The 11,974-nt window shown below is 52.5% G+C and overlaps 1 protein-coding gene across 5 annotated transcripts in view; it reads left to right on the top strand.

Moving 5' to 3' along the window:
* The first annotated feature begins 1,335 nt into the window (after positions 1-1,335).
* Positions 1,336-11,974, top strand: part of MMD2 (monocyte to macrophage differentiation associated 2) — a 56,191-nt gene continuing 45,552 nt past the window's right edge. For 3 of the 5 annotated variants that reach the window (XM_070566213.1, XM_070566214.1, XM_070566215.1), the window contains exon 1: positions 1,349-1,487. In XM_070566213.1, coding sequence (XP_070422314.1) covers positions 1,441-1,487 — 47 coding nt within the window. In that variant the 5' untranslated portion in view covers positions 1,349-1,440. Of the gene's footprint in view, positions 1,488-2,818; positions 2,954-11,974 lie in introns of those variants that run through there. The other 2 variants (XM_070566216.1, XM_070566212.1) reach the window with 2 other exon arrangements.

Genomic DNA, 11,974 nt, shown 5'->3' with positions numbered 1-11,974 from the left:
ACTTCTAGTAAGTCCAGATGGGCCATTTGAAACTCATGGCTCAAAGGGAAGCTTGCGGCTCAGCCCTCCCACCCCTCCTCGCTGGGTGGGCTTCCTGCCCTGCCAGACCCTCTGGCCCACAACAGACTATCCCCTGGGCCTTCCACTCACGCCAACCTTGACCTCAAGGTCACCTGGCCCAAACTCTGATCTTCTCTCATCACCCTGCTGGTCCCCCTCTGGCCATCCCCCCAACCCCTACCACACCTCTCAAGTGGCACCAATACCCACCCAGCAGGGCCAGCCAGAAACCCAGCAGTCGCCCTGACTCCTCTGTTCCCCCACTTCTAATCCATCAACAGCATCTGGCGGGTTTCACCTGAAAACGTCCCTGGATCCCTTCTCTAGTCCTGGCCTCCAGCCCTCCCTCCGGCTAGCCACACTCTCTCCCCACTGGGAGCCCTGCGGTGGCCTCTGACCACATGGACCAGCAACCCTCTGGTCCTCAACCTATAACAAGTGTGTGTGCCCACAGCATCCCAGCGTCTGGAGAGCAGAAATGAGTTCACTGGAGTCCCTTTGTCTTCCTTCTTTGTCTTGTTCTAGCTACTGTGGGGCAGAGGGCGTGGGTAGGATTATTTTCTTAAAGTGTAGCAGGATCTCAAACAAAGCTGGTTATAAAAAGGAGCAGGGAGCTGGGCTTGTGACAGAGAGGTGGGGAGGAGGGGGACGTGTGCGCTGGGAAGAAGGGGCCTGCTCTTCAATTTGGGGGGGTGTCCTTCCACTTTGAAGGCTGGTCTGCCTCCAGGCGCCCCCAAGAGTGTCACCCCTTCCAGTAGGGGTTTCCCAGAGCCCATAACCGGGCCGAGGTCTCCTAAAAGAGAAAGCTGGACTTCGTAGAAGCAGCAAAGGGAAGTGGGCAGACTCTGGGTACGCTGGAATTCGGCGACCAAATGCGTGCGCCCCTGACTCGGGGTCATGAGGGTCCTCAGAGTCCCAGGGGCTCCCTGGCGCCGTCGCGTCTCGCAGGCACACCGAGGCAGTGGGGGGGAGCGCGAGCTACAAGTACGCGGTGGGGCTGGCCACGCGGGGGGCTGCACGGCGGGGCGCGGGCGGTGGCGGCTCCCCGTGCAGCTCAGCCCGGGCCGGGGGACAGCGGGGCTCCGTCCAGCCCAGGGCATCTTCTCGCTCTCCAAACTGCGGGCAGCGGGGACACGCGGAGAGAAAGAAGGGGCCGCATTCGGAAGCCCCCCTAGTCCCCCCATTGCTCCCCCATCGCCCCCCCGCCACCAGCCCAGCCGGGGCAGGAGGGGCCGCCCCCACGGGGAGGTGGGAGGGGGCTGGGGCCTCGGGGCCGAAGGCGATTGGCCCGGAGGCCCCCCGGCGCGCGCCCGCCCATCTGCTCGGGATTTGGCGGCGGCGGCTCGGCCCGGCCGGCCGGACGCTGATGGAACGGCCGCGATGTTCGCTCCCCGGCTGCTGGATTTCCAGAAGACCAAGTACGCGAGGTGAGCGGGGCGCGGGGCGGGGGCGGCTGCGGCTCTCTCGCTGCCCCCACCACCTGGAGAATGCCAGGCGACAAATGGACCCCAACCCCGGCCCGAAGAAGCCAGGAGGGGTTGGAAGAATTTGGGGGTCTCTGCAAGAATCTCCGCGCGCGGCTTTGCGCCCTGGACCCGGAGCAGCGCGGTGCCCAGCGCCACCTCTCTTAGCGGGGCCCCTCCGAGGGGAGCCGCTCCGCCTCTCTGAACCTCAGTTTCCAGGGCTGCTAAACTGGGGGTGATGAGAGCCCCATGCCCGGGGCCCCGCGAGGATTAAGTGAGATGCCTCTGAAAAGCGCTTTGCATGGGCCCGGAGGAGAGTAATCGCTCAAGGTCTGCCCGGCGCTTTAGTTGATGATAGAAGGGGTTGGCGCGCACCACCTCTGTTCCCCCCTGCGCCACCCCTGTCCCGACGCCACCCCTGTCCCCCAACCACCACTGTCCCCCTCAGGACCCCAGACCCCCACCACCCCTGTCCCCTTGTGCCACTTCTGCCCCCTCCCCCACACCCCCAGCATCCTGTCCCCCTCTGACCACCCCTGTCCCCCTTGCAACACCCCTGACCACCCCCATAGCAAGCAGGAGGAATGGATAAGTGCTCTTTTCAGGTGGGGAAACTGAGGCTCAGGTCCCAGGAAGGGCTGCCTTTACATCTTGGCCTTTTCAAAGCATGAGGTCCGTGGTCCCCCCGAGCCTGTTTGTTGTCCTACAATGGTGATGACAGATACTCCCACGGGATTGCTGAACAGAAGACATGCTCCTGTCGCTTTGATTCCCAATTTACGGGCTGGGGCGGGGAGGGAGGTTACAATTATTAAATTTCTCTAAGATGTTGGGGGGTGGGTTGCCTGAAAGCTGGCATGAAAACGCTTTCCTGAAGTTGCCCATCAGCATCCAGGGGACTTTTTGGGGGAGCACCGGCTGTTCTGGGAGTCCTGCCCCTGCACCAGGTTCACGGAGAGGGCACTCAGCCTGCCCTGCTCCCCTCTTACCCTCCCCCTCAGGGCTCCCGCCTCCCCGGGTGGAGTGGGCAGGTGGTGAGTTTGAACCCGGTTGGCATCATTTTTGATATCCTCAGCCCCGTGGCTCCGTGTCACTGGGGGATTGTTGAGGGTCGCTGGTCCCATGAAGTGTCTACAAGTTCAGGTCAAACTGAGCACAGCCTGACGGCAGACGCGGGCGAGGGCTGAGCATGACGTGGGGGCAGGGCGGGCGGGGAGGCAGGCCTGGGCCCCTCCCCATCAGTCTCACCCTCCTTTCCTTCTGGGGACCTTGTGATTGTCACAAAGCTGGGGAGGCCCACCAGGAATGGGGCTGCGGGGGAAGGACTTGAAGAGGAGTTCTTGAGGATTTTCTCTTGGCCGGAGGTGGGAGGGGCTGGGAGCGTTAAGTCTGCGGAATCTTCTCCACTGTCGGCGCTCCGACTTCCAGAGGTTTGTTCTCAGGGGTCCCGGGCGCTGGTGTGAGCTGCAAGTTGGTGGCGTGTTTGCTTGATGGGGAGGGGAAGCCCAGAGCTCAAGGCTACAGATGCAGATGTGCTGGGAGGGCGTTCTGAAGCCTCTGCCGTGGGTCTTCGCCTGCCCTGCCGCTGCTGTGTGATCTTGGGTAGGTGTCTCAGCCTCTCTGGACCTCAGCTGGTTGATCTGTAAAGACAGGAGGATTGGTCTAAATGATCTCTAGGTTTGGACGCCGGTGCTGCCCGCTCTGTACCTGGAATAGGGCTCCTCAGCGAGGCCGGGGGCTGGTCCGTGGGCTGCTGCTTTCATTCTTGGGCTGATACAGCTTCTATGGGTGATGGGTCGGTTAAGGAAACAGAGGGCATCGATTAGAGCTATACCTGTTTCCTTCCTCAGTGCTCGCCCCTTACCACCATGCAGTCCCTGAAGTAGGTTCTTAATAAGGGCTTCTCGATTGAGTGAACTGAATAGTATAAACCAGTGCCATTCCCTAAAAAGGTCATGCAAGCCTCAGATGTCGTTTTAAATTTTCTAGCAGCCGTTCAGTTTAATGTGCGGCTAAAATGCCATCTCGTCGTCATGAAAAGGTAAAAAGAAACAGATGGAATTAATTTTGAATATGTTTTTGTTAGCCCTTTACAGCCAAAGCGTTATCACTCCCACGTGTAATCAATATAAACAAATTATTCATGAGATCCGTTACATTATTCTTTTCACCGCAGATCTTTGAAATCGGGTGTATATTTATCCTTACTGCCCGTCACGGTCGGGACTAGCCGTATTTCAGGTGCTCAGTAGCCACCTGTGGCCTGTGGCCGCCATACTGAACGGCATAAGGATATCCTCCAGGGCGAGAGATGGGTGTTTGTCTTAATCCGTTCGGGTTGCTGTATCAAAGTACTGTAGACTGAGTGTCTTGTAAACGACAGAAATTTATTTTTCATGGTTCTGGAGGCTGGAGGTCTGAGATGAGGGTGCAGCCCAATCGAGTCCTGGTGGGGGCCCTCTTCCGGACTGCAGACTGCACACGTCTTGTTTATTCTCACTCGGCACAAAGAGAAGCAGCTAGCTCTCTGGCCTCTTCTTAGAAAGGCGCCAATCCCGTTTATGAGGGCTCCACCCTCGTGACCTAGTCACGTCCCAAAGGCCCTGCCTCCAAATGCCGTCGCACTGGGGATTCCATTTCAACATATGAATTTTTTTGGTGGGGAGAACGCAAACATTCAGTTCTTAACGGTGTTCCTACTTATGCTGTGTGTCACTGCAAAAGATGCTTTCTCTCTCTGAGCCTCTGTTTCTCACTGGATGGTTGGACCAGCTGATCTTTAAATTCTAAACTAGAGTCCTTGAATGGTTTGCCTTCATCAAGAAGCATACTTATCATACAGGAATTAGAGACAGTGTAGTGTTGGTGCAGGGCTAAGCAACTTGACCAATGGAACAGAATAGAGAGGCCAGAAACAGCTTCACGCAAAGACATTTGATTTTTGACAAAAGTGGCATTTCTGATCCACCAAGCAAGGATGGTTACTGAGTAAATGACGCTGAGACAATTGGTTATCCACAAGGAAACAGTGAAACTGGAACCCTACCTCACACCATACAGAAAAAGCATCTCTAGCTGGATTAAAGGTTTAAAAGTGAAATTTTTTAAAAAATTGAAAACTTTTAGAAAATATGAAATAATATATTTAGGGCTTTGCATTAGGTAAAGGTTTTCTGAAGGCATAAAAAAGTACAAACCATAAAAGAAAAGTTGGATAAACTAGACTACATTAAAAATTAAGAATATGTAGTCATCAAAAATTGCTGGGAAGAAAGCAGAAGACAAGCCCCAAACTTGGAAGGATGTACCTGCAACACATTTAGCCAAGAAGTAATGAATGTCCAGAATATATAAAGAGCCACAGCAAGAAAAAGACAAATAACCCAAGAGGATATGTAGAAAGACAGTCATTTCGCAGATGAAGAGCACAAATGAGCAGAAAGCGTGAGACAAACAGCTCACTCTCATTGGGGGTCTAGGAAATGCAAAATAAATTCATGATGAGACACTGTTCTTATATTCACTTATGAGAAGTCTGATAGTACTGTGGCAACTGCTTTGGAAAACAGGAATTTTCATGTAAACTTGGCCACGTGCACGTCCTAAGACTGGGCCGTTCTCTTCTGGGCGTCTCCCCTCAAGTTGTGCATGTGTGTGCCAGGGGACGTGCGCCAGGGGACAGGAATCTTCTCAGCAGCATTGTTCGTGGTAAGCAAGACTTCAAGCCAAGGTGACGTCCATCATTGGCAGAATGGTGTGTGTTCATCCAGGGGAATAGTCCCCCCCGTGAAAATGAACTCCGGTTCCGGGGAACACTCTGGATAAATCTGAGACAGGTGGAGTAGAGCAAAGCACAGAAGAAGGTGTGAATCCCATCCCATCACGGGACACTCAAAACCAGGCACACCAACTGTGTCATTTAGGAATGCACAGAAAGGTATATAAAAAGCCAGAAAGTGGTTATTGCAAAAATCAGGTGAGTAGTTACCTTTAAGGGAGGGCAAGAAGGATGCACAGGCTGCTTCTGGTCCTGGCAATGTCCTAATTCTTGCCTTGGGAAGAAAAACACGCTGAATTCTAAGTGTTCCAGAAGAGAGCTCACGTTCCCTAGGGGCGACCCACGTGACTACACCTTGCCGCTAGGGAGGCTGGGAAATGTAGTCCAGCTCTCCGTCTGTGTCCACTGCTGTCTCCTCCGGGCCAGAATGGCACCTGGCATCTGAGTGGGTACCAGCCCAAATCTGTTGAATGAATATTGGCTGTGTGACTTTGGACAAGCGAATTAATCTCTGAAGACATTGGTCCCCTCTCTTGCTTCGTGCAAGGTGACTTTCAACGGCGGTCATTGTGAAACAGCGTTACGGTCGTAAGTGTAGCAGGTACTCCTTAAGACTGTTTTTCAAATCGTGGGAAGTGGGTATAAAAATGAAAGCAGCAGTCGCCTTTCATCCCACTGTCTCGAGATCATCGCTCTTAAACATGTGGGTTTGTTTCCTTCCAGTCTTTTTTCTGTGGATACTCCATAGCTAGCGTCTTATCCTGATTTTTAAAATGTGACCTGCTGTAATCCTATTTCCTTCGTCTTCCAAAACTACTTGCAACCTCCGTTTAACGTGTGCCTAACGTTCCATCTCATCGTCATTCTCTGCTTTATTTTAGTATTTCCCACTTTTGGACACTTAGGCTGTTTCCCAGATTCCGTTTCTGTAACTAACGCTCTCAGGGACATCTCTGCAGCAGTGTTCAGGAGAGTTCTCTGTGCGATACCTACCTGACCCATTGTCTGTTCTGGGCGTTGGCCAAATCCTGTGGGTCACAAGGTCCATGTGATGCTCACTGACCGCCCACTTTGCAGTGACCAGGTCAAGGGGTCCCCACTGGGAGTGGCTCCCACAGCGCAGTTCTTGCCCTGGGGCTTAGAGTTGCTCCTAAGGCCACACAAAGGTCGGAGCCCAGCTTGTGCCTCCGTGGCTTCCTTGGGAGGTGGCAGGAGCTTGGCGCTCGTGCTTTGATTGAGTCCTCCTCGTTGCTGGCTTCTCTCGGGCAAGCACCTTATTCCCTGAGCCTTGCTTTCCTCCTTGTAAATGAGGCTGGTGGATGGGGTTGGTAGAGCACGTGGTGGCCCTGCTAGGCCCTTCTGTGGGTTTAGGTCCCTTCCAAACCACTCAGAACCAGTCCTACTCTCGCTAGGACTCTGAAATTCTGAAGGTCACGGGTTTCGTGAATGTCCTTTTTTATTTTTATTTTTATTTTATTTGAGGAAGATTAGCCCTGAGCTAACATCTGCTGCCAATCCTCCTCGTTTTTTTTTTTTTTTTGCTGAGGAAGACTGGCCCTGAGCTAACATTCATGCCCATCTTCCTCTACTTTATACATAGGACGCCTACCACAGCATGACTCGCCCAGTGGTGCCATGTCCGCACCTGGGATCCGAACCGGCGACCCCCAGGCCACCAAAGCAGATCGCGCGCACTTAACCACTGCACCACTGGGCCGGCCCCCGCCTCGTGAATGTTCTTAAGTGATTGAGATAACATATGTGAAGCATCTAGGTAAACAGCTGGTGCTCCATGGTGGTTATTTATGTCACGGTTATTGCTGTCATTTAATCTGTCTCTTTCCTGAGAGAATTTGAGGCAGTTGGTAAAAAGCGAGTTTCTTAGTCCCCACTGGCTGTCAGAGAGATGCTTTCATCTGGGCAAGGCTTCCTCTGCCTTCGGAAGTCTCTGCGTAGATGGAGGAGGGGTTGGGGGGCGAGGGCCGCACCGGTGCTTCTGTCTGTCTGGGCCGCCAAAGGGCAGGCCGGCCCCTGGCTTCACAGAGCAGGGGGAGATGAGCCCGTGGGCCAGGCCTCATTTCATCCAATTCGTAGCAGTCCTGTGAGCGAGTACGGTTTTTATCTCTGTTTGGTTTGCCCGAGGTCATCGAGCAAATGGTGGGACTCACGCCTGGGTTTGTCTGCCTTCTTCTTTGCTTTGCTGCCTCCCGAGCAACCATGGGGATCATCCTCGTGATCCTAATTATCAACAGTTGCAGAGTGAGCCTCCCGCACCGGATGTCCTGCGAGCGTCTGCTCATCACCGGACACAGGGACTCAAATGCCGGGTCCTCCCCGCTGCCCACACCCTCGCAGGGCCTGGCGGGGCTCTCAGAAGGCCCGTCTGTGCCTCGGCCTCCCTCCTTCATTCACTGACAGGCCCGCCCCAAACCCTTGTAGGGCGGGAGTGAGTGTCCTGCGGAGGGCCACATACCGTATGTCTGAATGTTTAAAGTTAAAGATCAAGCTAACAAGTGTTTCGACGAAATGGGCTGTCCTCCTTCTCGACAAATATACTTGTATGGTGACAAAATTCGACACTCTCTTAGACGGTGGCCATTGTGTGACTGAAGCCTGGCCAGTCTCAAAGACGGCTGAGTTTAGACATCTTCAAGGTGTCTTGGCCTTTGGTACCGGGCCAGCGATGCTTGGAGGAGAAATAAAATAAAGCAACGCGTAATTTGTTCGTTATTGTGTATGTCATATGGTTGATTTTTTGCTTGACTTCATTGCAGTAAAATCATGAATTGTGTTATTCATATTCAAGATTTTTGCTTAAATTTGTGTTCTATTAACAGTAATAAACTAAAAGTGTGCTGTCTGGGGCTGTAGCATTAGCCCCCTGTGGCTATTTAAAAGTAAATCTAAATTCATTAAAATTAAATAAAATTGGAAAGCTAGTTCCTCAGTCTCACTAGCCACATTTCAAGAGCTCAGTAGCCACAGATGGCCAGTGCCACCGAACGGGACAACACAGACAGACAGCATTTCCATCATTGCAGAAATTTCTCTTGGGGAGCACTGGTCTAAAGGATTAAAATGAAAAATGTAATTTAAAAAAAAACAACAAACTCCAGACATGTAAATTAAAGCAAATGCAAAACCTTAAAAAAATTTAAGTGATTTTTATTCCAAAATATCCAAAATTTTCTATTAAATTCAAAAGGCAAAATGCAAGTTAAGATTAATAAGTATAAAATTTAAAGTCAGAAAGTATTTCGGTAAAGCTGAAATATTTTATTTGAGTTTTTGAAACTGTAATTGAACCTTATTTTATGAAAATGAAACCGCTGTCGCCTAGAGTTCGCCTTCACCTGGCTGCCCATGTGAAGAATTTGGGGGCTTCGAGTTCAGGAGTAATGGGAACTTATTAACATTGCACGGCGTCCCTCGGCTGCCGTGTGCTTCTTTTGGGAATTCTCGGGCAGTTTGCCGGTGCCTCTGAAACCTGGAACTGGACGTTATTCGTGTTTTCCCCTCATGTGACGGATGAGGCTGATGGGGGGCTGCTCGGCCAGCAGATGAGAGGGACACCCGGCTCGAAACTCAGGTCTTTCTGACCTCAAGTCTGAGTTCTTGCCAGTTCCTCTCTGCAAGGAACCAGCCCTTCTCCGGCCATCTTGTCCCCGATCTGGCTGATCCCCAAGCTGCCAGAGCTCCCAGGCTGAGGCTCAGACCTCTGCAGCCCCCTCCCTGGGGGGCCGGCCACCTTTAGCCGGATGAGCAGGAGGGCGACCGGAGTTGACCACAGGGTGACGGCTTAGCTCACAGGAGGTGCGAGTGTGGATGGGTGCTCACATGACTCAGTGAGGTCGCTCCTTAAATTGGAGGACACGTGAACTCGTTCTGGGGTTTAGTGCGTGTAGGGCCCCATGGGACCTGGAGAGCTGGTGGCTCTTCCTGTTTATGTGACTCTCCGGCGTGGACCCCATTCTCCGCTTCCACCGTCTGCCTTCTTCACTCTCGTCTCTGTGCTTTTCCCTGCCTCCTGCCTGCAGCCGCCTCATAGTCTCTGCTTTCTCGTGGCTTCACTTCCTTCTTCTCTGTTGCTTGGCATCTCCATCTCATTGAATCCTATTCTAATTGCTCCCTTGGCTGTGCCTCCCACGCACCTGGCGGCAGTGGAGAGGGCAAGTGTGTCTTCTCCATGTGACCTGAGAGTGGACAGCACATAGTAAATACTTGGGGACTGGGAATTAGAATGGCATCATGTGTGGCTTGTGGTGTCAGACCACTTGGGTTTGCCTCAGACCCTTCCCTCCCCACTTATTGGCTGTGTGATCTTAGGCATGCTGTATGACCTCTCTGTGCCTTGGTTTCCTCTTCTGAAGAAATGGAAGTAATAATATTACTAACCTACTAATCTCACTGGGTGGATTGAGTCTCTGAGCCTCAGTTTCCTCATCTGTAAAATGGACAAAATAATAGACTCTCATTGTAGAGTTGTTTGGAGGACTAGATGCTCAAGCATGGCAAGTGCTTGTCCCGGAGCCTGGCGCAGAGTAAGCGCTCCAACAGTGCATTGTCCATCTCGGTCCTATTGCTCACCTACTGGTGCCCTTGAGCTGGTTACTTAGTTTCCCTGGGACTCAGGTCCTCCATCACTCCATGAGGGATGGACCAGGTACATGCACTTGCCAGAGTGTGGGATGTGTCCCTTTGGCCCACAGAGGGGCTGGGTGGTCACAGAATGGACAGTGAATCACTCTGAATGAAGCAGGGTCATTGGGGACCCACTGTCCTTAGGATTCACTGAGAGAAAGACTTGTCTTGGGGATAAGCACTTAGGCCCTCAGGTCCCACTGTTCAGGGAAACTGACCTGCAAGATCACGAACGCCAGACCTAAGATGCTGAGCTGTCTTCTTCCTCCAGACGGTGAGGATTCCCCTCCTCTCAAAATGTCCAGCTGGAAGAATCACCAAGGTCACGAGGGGTCAGGGCTGGGCTTGTCTGGATCTCCCGCGACTCTGCCACCAACCCGATGGCAGGAACACTAGTTGCCAAGAGAGGGCTCGGAGGGATGAGGGGCCCTGGGACTCTCGGCTCGTGTTGTGATAGTTGCTGCTGCGCTCGGAGTCTGTAGTTGGCGGTGGGGCGGGAAATGGAGGGGAGGCAGGTTAGGGCTGTGCCGGGTGTGTCGTTTGATCAGACTGAAGACAACCGAGAAAACACTGATCACCCTCACTGTGGACACTTGGCTGCCCCCACATAGAAATCTGTCTTCCATTTGTTCATTAATTCAGGCCACAATTGCCCAGTGCCTATGACATGCAAGGCACTGGCCCAGGTGCTGGGGACACAGGGCTGCCTTCCTGGAGCTTGCACTCTAGTGTGAGAAGCAGACGACAGACAGGTGACGAGATAATAGAATTTTGGTGGGGATGTGGCCAGGTGAGAGTGTGCGGTGCAGGGATGGGTGAAACAGGGGTAGAGATGCTCCCCATAGGACTGTTTGGAGGATGAGGTGAGGAGATGCATGTAAACTGGCATACAGTGGGTGCCAACTAAATGAGGGGCTGATGCAGCGCAGGGTTGGGGCACCTGCTGCCCTGCTGGGTGTCGAAGGAGCTGTCCTTTCAGCACTGGCCGGCCTCAGCTTGGTGCTCTCCTCCTCGACTGAGAACCTAGGCTGACAGATTTGCGGGGAGATACAGGAAGTGAGAGTGGTCCAGAAACCCCACTCCCGCAGCAGTGCAGAAACGCACCTTTAGATTCATCCAGACGCAGCCCACCCTTTCACGTTTCTCCCAAGTCCCAGGACTCGAGCAGGAGAGGGTATGGCAGGTCCCCCGTCTTTGCTCACTGTTCCCCAGCCAGACAGCAAGCTGCTTGGAGCGGGGGTGGGCTGGGGGCTGTTCGAACCGTGCGTCCCCTCGGGGGTAACGTGGTCTGGCATGTGGTGGGCATTCCATGTTTGTCCACTGGTTGGGCGCCCAGAGTTGGTTAGCTGGTCCATTGATTCATTCAGACACCTTGTTGAGAGGCAGGGGCTGAGTGCAAAAATGAATCCTATGGAAAGATGCTCATCATCACTAATCATCAGGGAAATGCAAATCAAAACTACACTAAGATATCACCTTACACCCGTTAGAATGGCAAAAATATTCAAAACCAAGAGTGACAAATGTTGGAGAGGTTGTGGAGAAAAAGGAACGCTCATACACTGTTGGTGGGAAGGCAAACTGGTGCAGCCACTATGGAAACGGTATGGAGATTTCTCAAAAAGTTAAAAATAGAAATACCTTATGATCCAGCCATCCCGTTACTGGGTATCTATCCTAAGAACCTGAAATCAGCAATTCCAAAAGTCCCATGCACCCCTATGTTCATTGCAGCATTATTTACAATAGCCAAGATGTGGAACCAACCTAAGTGCCCATCAAATGATGATTGGATAAAGAAGATGTGGTATATATACACAATGGAATACTACTCAGCCATAAAAAAGGACAAGATCGTCCCATTCACAACAACATGGATGGACCTTGAGGGTATTATGTTAAGCGAAATAAGCCAGACAGAGAAAGACGAACTCTGTATGACTCCACTCATAGGTGGAAGTTAACATATAGACAAGGAGAAGTGATCGGTGGTTGCCAGGGGAAAGGGTAGGTCAGGGGAGGGCACAAAGGG

The sequence above is a fragment of the Equus przewalskii genome, chromosome 12, assembly GCF_037783145.1.
Source record: "Equus przewalskii isolate Varuska chromosome 12, EquPr2, whole genome shotgun sequence".
Classification (NCBI taxonomy): Eukaryota; Metazoa; Chordata; class Mammalia; order Perissodactyla; family Equidae; genus Equus; species Equus przewalskii.
Note: the sequence above shows the minus strand (reverse complement) of the source record. Positions and strands in the feature narration are given on the sequence as shown.